General features: G+C 37.4%; 2 protein-coding genes across 3 annotated transcripts in view; both read left to right on the forward strand.

Annotated features, from left to right (window-relative positions):
* LOC107701393 (neural cell adhesion molecule 1-like) overlaps positions 1-3,734 on the forward strand; it is a gene marked incomplete at its 5' end in the record, with an annotated part of 66,205 nt that extends 62,471 nt beyond the window's left edge. The window contains one exon of the mRNA XM_016503392.1: positions 2,377-3,734. Coding sequence (XP_016358878.1) covers positions 2,377-2,485 — 109 coding nt within the window. The remainder of the gene's footprint in view (positions 1-2,376) is intronic.
* Positions 3,735-5,170: 1,436 nt separating this feature from the next.
* LOC107701406 (zinc finger and BTB domain-containing protein 16-A-like) overlaps positions 5,171-19,657 on the forward strand; it is a 64,202-nt gene continuing 49,715 nt past the window's right edge. For both annotated transcript variants that reach the window (XR_001635640.1, XM_016503402.1), the window contains exons 1-2: positions 5,171-5,493; positions 7,156-8,402. Coding sequence is in view for 1 of the 2 variants with exons in the window: in XM_016503402.1 (XP_016358888.1) it covers positions 7,210-8,402 (1,193 nt within the window). In the remaining variant the exon portion in view is untranslated. The remainder of the gene's footprint in view (positions 5,494-7,155; positions 8,403-19,657) is intronic.

Below are 19,657 nucleotides of genomic sequence, written 5' to 3' on the forward strand. Positions count from 1 at the left end.
AGACGCTACAATGATCCCAAACACACCAGCAAGTCCACCTCTGCATGGCTCAAGAAAAGCAAAATTAAGGTTTTGGAGTGGCCAAGTCTAAGTCCGGACTTAAATCTGATTGAGATGCTGTGGCATGACCTTAAACAGTCCATTCATGCTCGAAAACCCTCCAATGTGGCTGAATTAAAACAAATCTGCAAAGAAGAGTGAGCCAAAATTCCTCCACAGCAACGTGAAAGACTCATTGCCAGTTATCGCAAATGCTTGATTGCAGTTGTTGCTGCAAAGGGTGGGACAACCAGACCTTAGTCTTTTCATGCTCGAAAACCCTCCAATGTGGCTGAATTAAAACAATTCTGCAAAGAAGAGTGGGCCAAAATTCATCCACAGCGATGTGAGAGACTCATTGCCAATTATCGCAAACGCTTGATTGCAGTTGTTGCTGCCAAGGGTGGCACAACCAGTTATTAGGTTTAGGGGGCAATTACTTTTTCACAAAGGGCCAGGCAGGTTTGGGCAGCTTTTTTCCCTTAATAAAAGAAATCATTATTTCAAAAATGCATTTTGTATTTACTCGGGTTATCTTTGTGTAATATTACATTTTTCTTTTTTGATGATCTGAATCATTCAAGTGTGACAAATATGCAAAAAATTAAAAGAACAGGAAGGGGGCAAAAAAGTCCCCTTGTCCCTTTAAAATTTTAAAAAGTCTTAAAATGTCTTGAATAAAGTTTTCCTAAAATAAGACCTTCAAAAGTCTTAAAATGTCTTAAATTCAGATTCAGTAGGTCTTAAATATTTTTGGTCACATTACCACAAAAATTTCCAGGCAGGTTTGGACAGCTTTTTTCCCTTAATAAAAGAAATCATTATTTCAAAAATGCATTTTGTATTTACTCGGGTTATCTTTGTGTAATATTACATTTTTCTTTTTTGATGATCTGAATCATTCAAGTGTGACAAATATGCAAAAAATTAAAAGAACAGGAAGGGGGCAAAAAAGTCCCCTTGTCCCTTTAAAATTTTAAAAAGTCTTAAAATGTCTTGAATAAAGTTTTCCTAAAATAAGACCTTCAAAAGTCTTAAAATGTCTTAAATTCAGATTCAGTAGGTCTTAAATATTTTTGGTCACATTACCACAAAAATTTCTCCAGTCTAACGGACTCAGTGAGTGTCTATCAAGAGAACTCCCCCGGCTGTACGGAATATTTTGTATATTGTCTGCTGATATGAAAAGTTCACTGTATATCGTAATAACAAATATAATTTTTGACAGCGATGATATTTTGTTTTCTTTGTACATTTAAACGCGTTAAATATTACATATATGTATATGTAATATAATGTGTATTTCCATCACAGGCTTGGTCTTAAATTTCACATAAGGTGGTATTAAAAAGATCTTAAAAAGTCTTAAATTTAACTTGTTCATATCTGTAGACACCCTGGTAATGGGATATGTTCTCTTTTGTTATTTGATTAACATGAATGACAGACAGCAGGATTATTAGACTGCTGTCACTTTAAGAGCTGCCTGGATCCAATATAATGTTACACATGTTTTCTTTCTTAGCTTTTTGCGTTCACTTAAGATCTTAAACACTGTGTTTACAAGGATACTTGTAAACATACAAGTGTGTGTATTTAACTGTTCAAGGCCTATAATGTGGCAAAAATCTCTGTCTCTCTGATAGCACATGCATATAGAAAAGAGTTTTCTTTTGCTTCTGATTGCATTTTAATGGCCTAAGATCACTTGTTTTTAAACCGTAATCCTTAAAAATGTGTGGAAATGATACGGTTTTTTTTGACAGCGTAGCACAGCAGCGTCATGTGAGCATGTATGTAACCGCAATAGAGATAATAGTCCAAAATCTCTGCCGGTTGACAAATGTTTACCGGTTAATCACGTCTAGCAGTATATCGCCCACCATCATTTTCAGAACTTTTTCTTCCCAAGATTCCCAAATCAAATCACTTTTATGAGCCCTTTTTTGTCATGTAGTTCAAAAAGTCAGGTTTGTATCAGTCGAAAACACTGACCCTAATTATTAACAGTGTTAGCAGAGAGAATCTATTTCACACATAAGCGCATTATACCTAAATACATCCAAATCAAATAGAAGCAAGAGCCTGTGATTCATCATTGAAATCAATCAAATCTTAGCAACGTTGAGCTGTGAACCGCTGCAACCGAGTAAGCTGAACTTGAGAAATGGGTCCTATACGTGAATGATCGGTTTTGTCAATCCATCTTAAGTGAATAATTTATGAAATGGACAGAAGAAATAAAGTCAGACAGGTTTGGAATGACATGAGTGTGAGTAAATGATGACAAAATGTTCATTTTTGGCTGAACTGTCCCTTTTGTGGTCTCAACCACAGGAAAATTCTGGATGAGAAGAGTACAACTGAGCTGAAGAAAGTTATGCCGGGCACTGGAGCAGAACCCAACACCCTCACGCAAACAAACGCCACTGAAAGTAAAGCATGAGAAGACGAGTAGAGGAGTAAAAGCATTGTGGTGACCATGGACGAACGTGTTTGTTTAACAGTGCCCTTGATGAATTTTCTGAACAAAACGGTGTATCTACAGACAGAAGTTTCACTTATAATGTATGTCTGCATTTTCCGTTTATTTTTGTTGATTTGAGCAAGTTTCTGTATCAGAGTTACAAATTCATATAATTCAAAGATATTCTTATAGAGCTTCTTGTGTTTCTTTGTACATTTTTTTCTCCATCAAAAGGATCATTATTATAGCAGGGCATCAAGTTATTCAGGAGAATGATTTATTCAGTAATACATGAACGATTTATTTGCAAAGTACATTGTTAAAATTTACATGATTTCTCCTATTTTTTTTATCTTGAGTGTTTGAGGGCTAGGTTCGATTTGTTGTTAGTTTTGTATTTTATCCTATTTTATTTACACTTAACTGTTTTGCCTGTTGGATGATAACTTGTAATGGCAGTTATGTAAAGACAAAAAATATCGTAAGATATTTTAACATACTGTTATATGACCGAGAGTCTGATAAAGATTTCAAACAAGCCATTTGATTCACTACTGAAGTCTTTATTGGATCAGTTTTTACAATTATCGTGTGTTTCTAATATTTGGGATTTATACATTAAATCATTCTTCCGACATGCTCCTAAAGCATCGACTTAAACTAAAATATCTGCTCATTTTTATACCTTGTACCTCTGGAGAAATGTTTCACACTGTCACCTGTAAGCTTATGCACTGTGATTGTGTTATCTTTGTCGTCTTTTTTTTCTTCAAGAAAATTTGCATAGCTTTGCAGCAACCGCTGATTGTCCTTTTATAACATGAGGTATGTTAACAGTCCTGTATGAAACTGGACTGATAGGACACGTGACTCTGAGAAGAGTTCTTATATCATCACTCATTGCATGACTGTCTGCTTGCCCATGTCTGATGTTAAACAAGACTGGCCTGAACTGTACGACCTCAGTTTATGGCAGTCTGGTGGAGAAATAGTGAAGATTGTCGGTTCTGGGTGTTTTCATGATTTCAATGCTTTCTATAATGTTTCGGAGAGAATGAAAGATAATTTTGTTTGCCCATTGTACACAAGTTGTTCAGTTGTTCACTGCCAGTTTGCCCAAAAACTGTAAGTCGTTTCATGTATATGGGGATTTGACCCATAAAATAGCAGTATAATGGGTGAGCTTTATAATGATAAGCAAAGAACATGTTGTACATTGTGTTGTTCTTACGCATTTTAATTAAACTCATGAAAACATGAAAGATTCTCTTAGTTTGTTGTGTTTGTGCAATATCATGCTTAGATAATCTGACCTAAAAGTAAATATATTAACTCCTCTACATGTTTTTATTTGGTAGGTTTGTAAAGGTCAACATTATGTTGTTTTAAAAATGCCTTCAGATTAACACTCGCTTTCATTTTAAGCATTACAAACAAATGTAAGTATGTTTATCTGTTTCCACCAATATGGTAGCCAGGATACTCTCCAAAATAATAGCCTCTATGGTTATTGTTGCTACAATGGTGACTTGTTATTGGCCAACGCTGTCATCAAAAATGAAATTAAAATGGCAGAAAGGTTCTGAGGAATCTCTTTGGAAGAGACGTGGTAGTGGAAAATGGGTTACTTATTAATATTTTTTTAAGTGTCATTCTGGAGTACATGTATAATGTATGCATTGTATCCTGATTAAAATTCCAAACCAGACAGAAAGGAGAAAGTACTTACTTATCAATAATTTAACTTGGCCAGCAGGTGGCACTATTTCATAAGCCTCAAATGTTAGTTGACGAGGTCACAACGTGACTGCACGTGCTTTCATATAAACATACTTAACACTAACATGTATTATTTGGCTATTTTTATTTATTTATGTAAATTAGTAGTTCAAGGGAAAATCCTGGTGAGCACAAAATATATTTTGAAGAATCTTGGTAACAGTTGATGGCAGCCACTGACTAATACGTTTTTTCCACACGATGGAAGTCAATGGCTACCGTCAACTGTTTGGTTACCAACATTCTTCAGAATATCTTTTGTCCTCAACAGAAAAAAAAAAAAAATCTCTTACAGGTGTGGAATAACTTGAGGGTGAGTAAATGACAACAGAATTTTAGGGTTGGGGTTAACTATCCATTTAAGGTTACACCACTTGGCATTTTGTCATTAAATACTTTTTTAACATGAATATTTTCAAAAATGTATGAATAAAACATGAATATAAATATTACACTGCACTGAGAACAACTTTTTATTATCTCGAACATGTCCTTGACCCATGTAGCGACTGCATTAAAATGCAATGAAACGATTTCATCCGTCATCCGTATTTGTAACTCTTTCTGCAAAACCTGAAAACAACATACTGTAATGATGAGTGGCAATAGGTGGCAATATTAAGTAGACAAGAAAATACAGCGGCTCTCTGATGTTCTCAGGGTTATCTTTCACTGTTAGTGTACGTTTAGGAAATGAAGCAGCATGTCTCCAGATAAGACGACTGTGGGAGATGAGGTAAGACTCATTGGCACGGTGCTTTTGTGTGTGGTTTTATTCTCATTCATTCTTCCCCCCCTTCATTCATGGACAAGCTAAGCTCTTTTAATGCAGTCATGCTCTTTAAAGTTAAACATACTCTGAGGAAAGTGTAAGTTGACTGCATGCCGGGCTGTATTTTTCTCTGTAAGTTGGTCTTAATACTTTAATTTTCAGTCTTATGTAAATGACTATTAGGAGTTTTGGTTTAATTCCAGTAATAGAACACCACAGTACTGTTTACCTCACCAGCTCCATCCTAAAAGCACTAACGATCATAGGGTTCGTGCGCGCGGCGCCTCAGTGAAAACAGCGAGCCATTGCTTTGACGTCACGGTGATGATGACGATTGGAATCCGCACGGCGAGTGTAGTGCGCGTGAAGCGGCTCCTGTGAACCTCAGTATGTTGATGCCTTAATAACAAGTGTTCAATTTACGCGCCAGTTGCAGGTAAGTGAAAATAACTTCACCGGTTAAACGTTAATTGTTCTTCCAGATGCTGAAACTGGCAAGATAAATGCTTATTAGTTGGTGAAAGTGCTGCGAGAATGAGTTAATTTTGCGTTGAGGATGCAACTTGTTTTTTGTCTTTAAAGATACAGCCCACGCCTATAAGTGTTCACGGATCCTGCATGCTCATTTATGCTTTCGGGACACGTAGACTTGAAGTGTTATGAAAATGGTTACGTTTATAAACTAACTGCTGTGGATGTTGCTTAAAAAAACTTGTCAATCAGGTGCATTTGTAGTAAAGACTGTTGCACGGAGGAAACATGACTGTCTGTTGCTTATCTGTTGCTTATTCTGTCATATTTAGCAAGCGTAATATAGTCGTAAATTTAATATGGAAAGGTCGATAGATAGATAGATATGTGGTTCCAATAAACTAACTCACGGTTTCGGGTTATTTGTGTGATTTGAAGGCTGAAAGGTTATGAGTGTTCAACCTTTTCAGGTTTGTCATGAAGGACAAGGTGCATCCGTACCTTTTTTTTCTTAAATGAAGTGTTTACCAACGGAGGCTTTTTAAGACAAATTCTGATGCCTCTTGTCTGAAATGCATTTCACTCACGCGCAAAATAAATAAATAAATAAACAAAATATAATCTCGCGGTCTGACATAAAAGCAGAATGCAGTTTTTTTTTCAGGAATTGATACTTTTTATTAGATGTTTATATATTTTTCACTTTAATTATTGACGGTCTGTTCTGTCAAAATAATACAACAACAATAATAATACATATTAATAAATGAAAATACAACAGACAGACCCATAATCAGTTTGACAGATATTGTTTTACCCATATTCACACTGTTCTACTTAATCAGTTATTGATCAGGGCTAGAGTTAAATGGCACCATTTTTTTGAGTCCAAAGTAGAAAACTGTGAATATGGATTAATCATTTTGTATTAATATTCAGAGGTACAAAAATAAAAATTATAAATAATTTCATGCTTTTTACAAAACCATTTGTGCTTCGCCAAGATTTTACAAAATGCTTATAATACTAGTTAAACTATCGTTATTAGTTGTCATTGTGACAGAAAAAAATGTGAATTGTTATTGAACAGTTAAACATAAAAATCTGTGTTGGTATTAGCTGATCTGTAAATAATATATAACTGTTTTTAGACAATTGGTGTTATCATATTTTTTAGAGTGCAGCTGTACGTGTCATAACAGATTAAAATGTCACTCCTGGGGTGAGTTTTTATTCTTCTCTTCTGTAGGAATGTTCCAGAGTGTTAATACAAAATTAAATGTACAGTTAAAACAAATGATGTTTCTTGCCTGAAGAACAATATCAGAAAAGCAAGTTCCTCTCAAGCATGTGCCGAATGCCGTCGATTCAGTTTCACCTGGCAGCTTTCCACTACTATCGCTGCGATTGCATAACATTAAGTACATGTTGTGACGATTGTCTTGTGCCTTTGTACAGATTCAACAACTACAACACCCCTTCGACTTTTCCTCAAAGCACTGTGTTAACTTGTTTGAGTGATGATTAACATGACCTGTGTAACAGAGATGAATGAACATTGCACATTTGACGGAGTGTATTTTGTACTCATTCTTGTTTTTGTGACATGACTGAATGACATTTACAGGAGCACTCAAGGAGAGAAGCAAGTCCGTGAGATGGTTCGGTAGATGTCGATGTAATGGATTTGACTAAAATGGGTGCGATCCACCTCCAGAACCCCAGCCATCCCACATCGCTCCTGCAGAAGGCCAACCAGATGCGCCTCTCTGGGACATTGTGTGATGTGGTCATCATGGTCGACAGCCAGGAGTTTCATGCCCACAGAACCGTGCTCGCATGTGCTAGTAAGATGTTTGAGATCCTGTTCCACCGCAACAGCCAACATTACACTCTGGACTTCCTCTCACCAAAGACCTTCCAGCAGATTCTGGAGTACGCCTACACCGCCACGCTTCAAGCCAAGCTGGAGGACCTGGACGACCTGCTCTATGCCGCAGAGATTTTAGAGATAGAATACTTGGAGGAGCAATGTCTGAAGATCTTGGAAACCATTCAGGCGTCTGAAGAGAACGACACGGACGTGAACATGAACGAGAACGGCGCCGAGGATGCCGATGACCGCAAGATCAAGTACCTTAAGAGCACATTTATCTCTAAAAAGCATTCCATACAGGATGCCGGCCATCGCTTGGCGCTGGTCAGCATGGTCGATAAGAGATCTTCAGAGTCCATCCAACTGGGTCTTTCAACTGTCAGCCCGACTAAAGCAGCCGTAGAGGGCCTGATGAGCATGGGGCAGTCTGTCCTCCAAGGAAACATGGCCCAGAGTTTCTCAAACAACCTTGGTAACTCATCTCCATTGCTAGATAAAATCAAGACTGAGATGATGCAGGTAGATGAGGACTACCAACATGATGGTGGCTTCCCCAGGAACGACTCCAGGCAGCTCCGGGACACTCCTGGAACCCCGACCAGAGGTAGCGTCATCACCAGCGCCCGCGAGCTCCACTCTGCCGATAGTTCTGCTGATTCCCATGGAGACAGCAGCCAAGTGGGTCTAGTCAATATGGCCAGTCTGGCTGATAGACATTTCGCTTCGCTGTGCTCTATCCCGTCCAACCATAAGAGTGAAAGCATGCTGCCCTTGCCTGTGTCCATGGCCTCATCGCTACATGTGCCGTCCTCCCTGGCCATGTCGATGGATTTCAGTGCCTATGGGGGACTCTTCCATCAGAGCTTGATTCAGAAGGAGTTCTTAAGCAAGCTTGGGGATTTCACAGCGAATGTAAAGCATGAGGTCCAAACCCAGAAAGAAAGATGTGAGGTGTGTGATATGGAGCTGCCTGATAATGAAGCTGCTGAACAACACAGGTGAGTGAAGTTATTTGGGGCTTTCCTGATGGTTTATATATTTATATAAAGAATAGAATCCCAAAATTAAAATTCTTTCATCATTTATTCACCTGTATAACTTTTTGTTCTGTGGACCACAAAAAGAGAAATTTACTAATGTCCATGCTGCTCTTTTCCATATAATCAAATTGAATGATGACCAAAGGAAATGGTGAAAAGCAAAATAAAAGTGTTCCATACCACTTTTGAAAATGCACATATGCACATTGTGTGCATCACAATCAATCACAAGGTAATTAGGACCAGTGGCATTTGGCATCATTGACGAATATGTGCAATTGATCAATATTTTAGTCTTTTCCTTTTGTATAGTTTCAGAAGACTTTAAATATAGTACAGGAATCGTCTTAGGGGCCATCTATACAGAATGCGTTTTTGCATTGAAAAATTTTTTTGAAACAAAAAAAACAAGATATCAAAGACACAATTTTTAAAATTTGAGCTTAGTTTGACTTAAGCATTAGAATGTGTGTCATGCCCGAGACACTGAAAAAGGTGTGAGAATCGAGCACAATTGTGAAAGACATTCATCTAGCAAGCATGTTTTTGAGTTGAAAAATGTGAGATGCAAGCAGTGAAATGGGAAAAAATGCACTTGACTGCACAAAATGCACAAAAAAAAGTGAACTAACTTGACTGCTGTGCATTGTAAAATGCCATGTCAAATGCAAAACGTTGCCAACAATGCAATCGCAGCAGTAAAAGATGTCCGCTAAGTACAAGTTTACATAAAAGAATAGAAAAGTAGTGCAATGGGAGGCAAAAATGCATTCTGTGTGAGCAATCACTTAATGTAGTCACTCAAATACTCAAATGCCTTTGTGTTCTTCAAAATAAAGTCATATGGGTTTACTGTAAAATAAAATGAGGTTGAATACATTATGACAGAATTTTCCTTTTTGGGTGAACTTTCTCTTTAATGTACTTCCTCAGGCTTGTTGAGAGCAGTGCTGAGCAGGTTAGAAACATCTGCCAGCTCTACACACCAAGCCTTTATTTGGTTTGTGGAAGGACAAGGTCTTCCTGTGCAGAAAAGAAGGGCTGCTTAGTGCAGCTTGACCCTGACCTTCCCTCCATAACCTCTGGCTTGACACTGTCAAAGTGATCAGCCAGCAGCAGCTTTGCATTTTTTGTTTTTGCACAGAATGTCCTCTCACTTTCACTTGGTGGACACCCAACTGGTGTCATGCCATATGTCAAAATAAAATATTTATTGCTGTAGTTGACATATGAAATCCATTTTTTTTCGCCAACCAAAGGCCATCATTATTTCAGTTTTATTGGTTTGGGCTTGACTGATGGCCATGCAGTTTAAACTTGGGACTCTCAAACAGTAGGTTGAGCTTTATCTGTATTTATCAGAGTGGAAGATAACCCCGCACCGCTCTCCTTAGTCTCTGTGGTGAAGATGGTCTGATAGTGACTTTAGCCTTCTGTCAGACACAGATAAAGTGGCCACACGTTGTGTGTATTGCGGCACACCTGATACTCTTTCATTCATTCCCACAAATGCTGAACCCAGTGACACCGACCCGGGTTTCTTGTCTGAGGCCTGACGAACACATCCTATCAGATGTTCTCTGTTCCAGTGTGGCACTAAACACACGATGCTTCTTTTTTGTTCAGATCCATTAATCAATGTGTAAGCCGTTAAAAATTACATTTGTATACAATGATTTTGATACACATCTTTTACTGTGAACACTTTACATAAATAAAATAGTGAATAGTAGTAAAAATTGTAGTTTGGCATAATATTTTATTATTATTTCTTACAGTAACATTTAAAAAAATATATTTTACCGTTTATTAAAATGTGAAAACATTTTGTTGGTAACAAAGTTGAGATGACTGTACAGTAACCACACATCCAGACAGTAGGTCAGTAGGTTAGCCAGTCACTTGGGACAAGTATATTTGTTCATAAACTCAGCTTGCCCTTTTCTGGTTTGTGAACAGTGACAGATGTTAAGATCCGCCGACATCTGACTTGCACACAGTATGTTATGAAAGCCCTGGGGCCCCATGGGGTCACTGTGGTCATGGTGAGGCGACCCAATACCAATAACAGTTAAACTTTTGCCCCAGTGGCGAGAGGCCCTCAAAGTTGTGAATCTTAACCCAAATGCTCCCGCCACAGCATTCCCAGTCCTCTGGAATTACTTTAAGCACAAGCATCCGTTTGAAATAAATGCAATAGCATTGGACGTCACAACAGTCATGCAACAAACACACTCTCCTTTGGATTAAGACCTCTGCGAACCGTTGTGCTTGGTCTCGGTCCTTTCATGCATGTCATTTCTGCCCCATGGTCGAGCCGAGGAATGTGCTGCTTTCCACTGAGTGGATTTAATCTGCCGCTGATGTGTACTCACAATCCACCGCGGGCGGCAGGGAGACGACTGATGCGTGCAGGGGCTCTGGGGACGCAGATCAGCTCTTCTGCTTAGGAATCCCTGGAAGTGGGAGATCCTAGAGCACTACTCGCATTGGCCCGCTGCTCACGGCTCTAATTAGATCTTTTGTTATAGAGCAAACAGAGAGAGATTGAGAGACAGAGAGAGGTCAAGAAAGACAGAGGAAATAGGGCTAATAGAGCTACTTCCTGTAGCTTGCAAAGCTACAGTCATGGCCAAAAATATCGGCACCCTTGGTAAATATGATCAAAGAAGGCTGTGAAAATTAATCTGCATTGTTAATCCTTTTGATCTTTTATTTAAAAAATTCACAAAAATCTAACCTTTCATTGGATAATAAGAATTTAAAATGGGGGGAAATATCATTATGAAATAAATGTTTTTCTCAAATACACATTGGACACAATTATTGGCACCCCTAGAAATTCTTATGAGTAAAATATCTCTGAAGTATATTCCCATTCATAGTCACAATTTTGAGCACTCCAAGGTGATTATGAACATGAAATTATCCAGCCATGGCTTCCTGTTTCACAGAAATATAAATAGGAGGGAAAACAAAGCCCAAATTCCCTTAATCATCCATCACAATGAGAAAAACCAAAGAATATGATGTTGTGGGCCTATATTTCTGCTGGAGGTCCTGGACATCTTGTTTAGACACATGGCATCATGGATTCTATCAAATACCAACAGATAAAAAATCAATAAGTGACTGACTGTTAGAAATCGTATAATGGGCCATGTTTGGATCTTCCAACCAACCATACAATAATCCAAACACAAACCTCAAAAACAACACAAAAATGGGTCACTGAGCACAAAACCAAGCTTCTGCTATGGCCATTCCAGTTCCCTGACCTGAACCCTATAGAAAATGAGTGTGGTGAACTGAAGAGAAGAAGCACCATCATGGAGCTGGTAATCTAAAGGGTCTGGAGAGATTCTGGATGAAGGAATGGTCTCTGATCTCTTGGCAGGTGTTCTCTAATCAGGCATTATATGAGAAAATTTAGAGCTGTTAAAATGGCAAATGGAGGTTTCAAAAAGTATTGAATAAAAGGGTGCCGTTAATTGTGGCCAATGTGTATTAGAGAAAAACATTTATTTCATAATGATATTTCCCCCCATTTTAAATTCTTATTATCCAATGAAAGGTTCGATTTTTGTGAATTTTTTTAATAAAAGATCAAAAGGATTAACAATGCAGATTAATTTTCACAGCCTTCTTTGATCATATTTACCAAGGGTGCCGATATTTTTGGCCATGACTGTATATAAAATTACTTCACTGTATGGAAAAGTTTTTAGGATCATCACTCCAGTCTTCAGTGTCACACAATTCTTCAGAAATCACTCTAATATGCTGATTTCTTATTATTGATGTTGAAGACAGTTGTGCTGCTTAATATTTTGTGTAAACCATACCATTCAAAAGTTTGGGGTAAGATAAAAAAAATATATACTTTTTTGATCAAAAGTGAGAGTAAAAGCATCTGTAATGTTGCAAAAGATTTCAACTTCAATTAAATGCTGTTACTTTGATCTTTCTATAGACCTAAGTCAGGTTAGTGCCATGTTTAATTTCTGACAGGAATGAAAGGGAGGCTGTGAGGGATAGAAGTACAGTGCGTTCAATGGACTGTGCTGTTGCTTCACAACATACTGATTGTTCAGCTTATTTTCAGCAGACAAAAAAGGTGTGATCTAGGAGCTTTATACAGTGTGTTCCATTTTTGAGACTGTAAGTCTATCCCTCACAGCCTTGTTTCATTATATTAAACATAGCGTCTAACCTGACAAAAAAAAAATTGTATCACAGTTTCCACAGAAATATTAAGCAGCACAACTGTTTTCAACACTGATAATAATAAGAAAAGTTTCTTGAGCAGCAAGTCAGCATATTAGAATGATTTCTGAAGGTTCATGTGACACTGAAGACTGGAGCAATGCTGCTGAAAATTTAGCTTTGCTATCATGGGATTAATAAAAAAAAAACGTATTTTAAATTGTAAAAAATTCACAATTTTTACTGTGATTTTGATCAAATAAAATGAGTGAGCAAATTAATGAGCCTTGGTGAGCATACTAAACTCCTTTCAAAAACTTCCAACCCCAAACTTTTGAATGATAGTGTATACATAAAGCACTTCAATAGCAAAGAGACTGAAGCACAGATATAATGAGTGTCTTTCACACACCGGGCTTCAGAGCTCATCTATTGTCTTCTCAACTGTTGCTTCAGGAGATCTTTTGTTTACTCAGCCTCTTCCTTTATCCTCTGGTTAACTACAACAGCAGCCCTAACTACATACCAGTAGTCTCCTGGGAGGACACTGTATATGCCCCTTCTGGACAGGAAGTTTGGAAGACCTGATTGGGATTATTGCAGATAATGTCATCTATGTTGAGATCTGAGCTTCTAATAATAACAAACAATAAGAAGTGAAAAATTATTTTTATCTGATCTGACCCTTAACAATGAGTTTTTTTGGAGTTACCTAATAGTTTCAGTCAGTCATGTTCATTACATTTTATGTAAATGTAATGTTTGTTTTTTTACTGTAATAAAACCCAGTTAATTTAAAGTAAGAGTAATAAACACATTTTCGATGCTAAACTACTTTTTGAGCCATTTTTGTATTTTAATCAATATTTTAGTTTTCCAGTAATAAGTTTTATAATGGCTTTCCAAAATCCAAGGTTTTTTACAAAGTTAGATTAAATAAATACAATATCTGAGATTTCTTAGATTTAGATTTAAATATGTATTTTGGTTTATATAATACATATATTTATATAATAGATTTATGCTGAAATTTCTGGAAATGCATGTATTAAATGAACTATCTTATAATAGATTTGTAAAGATAGCTCTAGTGATAGAGCATGAATTCACTGAAAGATTAGCGTGACATTTATAATGATCCACAGTGTGGAAAGGGCCAAAGAAAAAACACATTGAGCATATTAATGGATAACCCAGCCTCCGGAGAAGATATGTTTTCAGAGAGCATTGCCCTGGTCAAGCTTCATTAGCTCTTCAAGCCCTTCCTGTCCCACAAGACTACGGCCACCCAGTGATCTTTAAACCTCTGTCATCTCCGCGGACCTCTGGAATCCAGTTGGTCAAGACTTTAAGCCCTCTAGTATCTTTTCACCCCAAAGCCTGCTATCAGGCAAAGACAGGACTCTTTCAGCCCTTATCACGGCTATACGGGTCAACTCTTTAGGGTCGGGTCAAACTTCTGACCTTTGACGCCCTGAGGGTGTTTTTTCTTCTCTTTCTCACATTGTTCTTGTGTTCAAACCCTCTTTTGTGCGTTTGAGTGTGTGCGCGCCTGTTTTGGTAGCTCTGGCCATAGCTTTGGGGGTTGGGTGACTTATTGATTGGCGACTCTGAGATTCAGCTGAAAACAGTGACTTTAGTCACAGTTCCTAAACTCTAGCGTAATATGCCAAAATACAAACAATGCGTCTCAAACCTTTGATCTCGTTGGCTCGGCCACATGTTTTGCTGTCTGTTCACTTGTAACCCAAACTCCTGATCAAAGTAAAAGGTTAGTTTAATCTTTGGATGATGACCGGTAACCTGCATTTCACACTAATTCCATCCAGCTCTTGTGCCAGAGCTGTGGTTGGCTCACTGAGAGAAAGAGTCAAAGTTTACATGCAGACCTTTCCCTAGAATGTGTTTGTAGTGGCCGCTTTATTCATGGGCTTACACAAGGAAAGCTACATGCTCATCATAGTGTAGAAAAGCTTGAAGAAAATGCAGAAATACACAGATTTTGGGCTATATTTGGGCTTTGAATCACTCACAGGCTTATAAAGACGTCAGAAATTAATGATGATCATTTAATGTAACAACTCCAAAACTAAAACAGTGTTTTAATAGTTTTTTCTTGTTGTCAATGGTAAAAATTTGGATTTTACTTTCAATTCAAGATATATAGCCTTTTAAAATAAAGAGTAAAGTAATCTTGGATTTTAAGTAGTAGATATTTTTGTAGATAATTATTATTCTATGTATATGATTATTTATCTAACTATCTATCTACCTAGAGATAGATAGATAGATAGATAGATAGATATTGTAATGATTTACCCAATTATAGTGGTATCATATAGTAAATAATCCATTGTACTTAGTGAACCCTAAAATTTAATGTTTGATGTGTAAAGTTTAGAAAAATATCCAGATAAGCTTAAAGTTTAAAGATTCAGTTTACTATCAAGGCCACTGAGTCAAATCTGAGTGGGGCATTGCGTAACAAAAATGACTGGTTACTGTAGGCCTGCCATGGTACTTGTTTGTGTAGTGTCACGTTGACCTTGAGTGAGGCATATAACCTTACCTGGAATCTGAGTTTAATAGAATAATAATATTTGTTGAGAGGGCATGATTTATGCTGCCCCACTAAGTATCTACATTTTCTGTACAAAATTATAGTAAATCATCCATGGCAACCATCACACTGTTGTTACACCATGTTCCCAGACAACATTTGGCAGCTTTTCCAACCTGCACAACAGCTTTCTAAACAGAACTCTGTGAAATTACCAGAAGCACTTTCAATAGAGCCTCAGGGAAACAGTCTGTTTGTTCAGAACAGAACAAATATGGAAACATTTTAGCATTACATCCAGTGGTGTAATGTAATGTAGTAATAATACTTTGTTACAGTACTTAAGTATTTGTTAGGAGTATCTGTACTTTACTTGAGTTTTTATATTCCAGCCAACTTTTACTTTTACTCCGATACATTTCCCCGAAGCATATTCGTTACTTACTACAAAATAGTCAGAAGTCAGAAGAACACGGACTGCAGGAAAGCAGGTTTGACGAATCAGTGGTCTGGCGTTTGCAAGTTAGACTCCTAAAAACAAGTGTGCGCACAACCGCGGATGATTTCATTTTCCACTCAAGTCGAGTCTGTGGTGTGCGATATAAAGCATAAAGTATCTGCGATAATACGGTAAGTGTTGTTTTAATGATGTGCGATCTGACATTATCAAGTAGGCTATATCACCAAATCACACACGGAGTGCACACACGCTGATTTATACGTCTATTAAAACTCAAAATTCAAGGCATTCTAAATTGTGGATGGCAAAAATGCTTCTGTATGCTTTTTATATTTATATAATTTAATACAGTTAACTTAATCTATATCACACAAAGAGTACCGTTTTTCTACATAATATTGCTTGTTTTTGCTCAATTTTGCTAACGAAAATAGTTCCAAACAAAGATCACAGCACGGTTTTGCGTCTCTGAGCAATGGACGGTGTTTATTATTGAATGAATCGGTTGAATAAATGATTCAGTGATTCACTCATTAACACAGTCAAATGCTTTGTTTCTGAATGAATCAGTCATTTGAATGAATCGGTTGCATCTCAATGACTCACTCATTAACAGTCACTTGCTGCCACCTAGTTTCTGTTTTAATTTCACATTTCGACTATTTTTTTCATGTTTTAAATTATTTCAAATATAGGATTCAACGTTTTATGTTAACATTGGGCCTATTTATGCATCTGTAACTGCAGTTTAAATGCATCCATGTCCCCTCTGAGATATTGGAATGAAAGACACTAAGTACTGGATGAAGTGCTTCTTATTCTTACCCAAAAATACAAAATAGAAGAAAGAGTTCAAACTGAACACAATATTGCTACTCAAGCTGTGTATGAACAATTTTTATATTTATTAGCTTCTTTTCCATTTTGCATTTACTTGTACTTTTACTTTCAAATAATCCACATGACTCTAAGTTAAAACGCCTTGATGGATTTTTTTCTTACAAACACACAGTATTTCATTTCACAAGATGTTAGTTGATGGACTGGAATTGTGTGAATTTCTTAGATTATTGTGATGTTTTTATCAACTGTTTGGACTCTCATTCTGACGGCACCCATTCACTGCAGAGACACTGATGCAATGCTTATTTTCATCAAATTTTCATTTTTGGGTGAACTGTTCCTTTAATGATACCTTAAATCATGTGACTTGTAGAGCTGCTGCTTTGGTGATTGGACTTAAATTTTTAGACTGGCATTTTTTTCATACAATTTATAAATGTAATTCTTTTCAATCAGAAAGTTCATTACTATTGCCTACTACTGCCTTAAGATAACTAGAGGCTCCTGGGCTACACCATTACGGTAGGCCCCCATACCCTAGATATTTTTTTTCTTTTTTTTTTTTTAGATTCCTGATAATTATTTATGTCAAATTTAATTTTGTTTTCTTCTTGTTGATATACCAGCTAACATTCACAACGCTGTTCTGCGTAAAATGTGAATATAAGTGAATATGCAAATTCGCTCTTTGCCAGAAGGAGGTGCTTGTGGAACAGCTAAATTATAGCTGTTACATAAAGTAAACACTACATTTTTACAGGCATTATACAGAGGTAATATGAAAAGAAAATGCCATCAAAACTTTCCTGACCGAAATGTGAGTTGACAGGTATGATTTAAACACCATAAATTACACAAAATATTCATTATTTATAATCAGTAGATCGAAACAACACTTGGCAAGTTGGCATAAATGTGGGCCATTTGGTGATTGCTAACTGTTTGCTATTTTCTGATTGTTTTTATTTCGAAACATGCCGTGCTCACGTTTAATTAATTATATCACAGCCATCTGAAGTTTAATGATCACATTTAAGCAGTAGGACGATTTCTATTTTTCCATCCCCAGATTTGAAATTGAGATTTTGAAGCAGCACCTTTGATGGAACACAGTGACTGAATCTAAAACATTCAGCTGACACACAGATTACATCCACGCCAGTTATGAACTTGCACTGTATGACGTTACAGAAGGTTGTCCTGTCCAGTTCTTTTCACACAGCAGTGTTGTGTTTCTTGTTAATCTGCACCTTAACATAAAGACACTGTTGTGCTGGGCTTCTTTACTAGTGCATGCATTGTGCATTTCGCTTACAGTAATTCGGTGCAACACGTGGAACATACCAACTATGCAAACTTTGTGGGGGAAACCTAAATGGAACCATTTACTATATACTACAAGCAGGGCGTCGCTGAAAATGATTGTGTGAGTTTGTTTACAGAATGCTGTTGTCACTGCTGCAGACTCCCATATACGAATAATTATTCAAATAATGTAATTTTTTCCAGTGTAGGCCCCTGGGCTTCAGCACCTTGAAGCCTGTGCGTTAATGCGCTGCTGCATATTTCCATACTTGTACCATGTACAGTTATACCTGCTCTTTTGAGTTTCTTCTAAGTACCATTGCACAAATGATAATTTGAGTCACGGTTCCAGTTGGTGTATCTTGATAAATGGACATTTGTTTGTGGGTTTGTGTGAAGTGTTTCTGTTTTCTCATTCATGCTTCATAGGGTTTTCTCACACTGCTTTGGGGAAGACTTCCTTTAAAGCCGCCTCATTGGTAATTTGGCAGTGCTCTAGTATCCGATTGCACACATCAGCCCCTGAATTGCTCTCTCAGTGGGAAAGGTACTCTAGCAGCTCAGCTCTGGCCTGCCATTAATCAAAGCCACTTCCAGTGGCCCACTCCAGAAACACAAGCGCTTACCCTGTCTCAAACAGACAGCTCGACAATTTGTCTCCTTAGAGAAAGTCGACATTTTAATGCCTGCATTTTAATAGGAATGTAACAGCGGCCTGTAGAGACAAATGGACCATCATCTTTACAGATTGTTTTTCTCCTCTAACCTCGTCTGAACTGTTTCATTCAGGGCAGGTGTACTTAAATCGACCGGAAGATTACGTTTTAACACGTCGTGCATTCAGAGGTTCGATTTCCATGTTTAACGTTGATCTGACTTTAGGATTATTTAATATTCTTTTGTTACTGTCCGCATCTGCATATCAGTGTCAGATACTGGAGCTCAAACTAGACTATTTAAATAATGTAGTGAATTGTCATGACGTTTTATGTCTCTGTCTATTTGGATTTGCTTTGACAATGACAGTTGTTTTGACTGGGATCGAGATGAGCAGTATTGATTTTCCTCTCATTGTTCCATTTACCAGGTATTTCTCCACATCTCAGATCAGTGTTGTTCAATCTTTCGTGTCTTTCAAGTGGACGGACAGAGGGAATGAGATTAAAGGGAGGTTTCTGAAAGGTGCTCGTTACAGAGCAATCAAATTGCTAGACAGGTTTGATGATACATCAGTTAATATTAGCTACTCATAATTAATTTTTTTAAGATGAAAAGTAAATGTCCAATGCTGTAATATCAGAAGCATTCACATCATAAAGTAAGCTGTTTGTAGTAGGGACGTGCAAACATGAGTAGTTGGCGGGTTGACTAGTGTACTAATCTCTCTTAAAGAGATAGTTCAGGCAAAAATTTAAATTCCGTCATTATTTGCTTACCTTCACTAAACGTACATGACTGACTTTCCTGGACGGTGGTGACAGCAGCGGCAATCCACCTGTCACTCAAGTGGCCACACCCTTAATTATGCAGAACTTTAAGGCTTAATATAATTTAAACGGATGAGATATAAAAACATTCACTCCCCTCACAGTTGTCATGAAGGGCAAAATTAGCCATATATACCAAAACCACTTTTTGTACCAGGCTGTAAACATATTTTTTTCTGCTGTAAAGTTGGGCATTTTAACATGGGAGGTCTATGGGACTGACTCCCTTTTGGAGCCAGCCTCTAGCGGCCAGTCGATGAATTGCAGTTTTAGTCACTTCCGTGTTGGTTTCACGAGAGAGACCAGAAGGTTGCCGCTTGCATGAAACGGAAGTAGCGATTGCCTTTTTTTC

The sequence above is a fragment of the Sinocyclocheilus anshuiensis genome, unplaced genomic scaffold, assembly GCF_001515605.1.
Source record: "Sinocyclocheilus anshuiensis isolate Anshui unplaced genomic scaffold, SAMN03320099.WGS_v1.1 scaffold1906, whole genome shotgun sequence".
Classification (NCBI taxonomy): Eukaryota; Metazoa; Chordata; class Actinopteri; order Cypriniformes; family Cyprinidae; genus Sinocyclocheilus; species Sinocyclocheilus anshuiensis.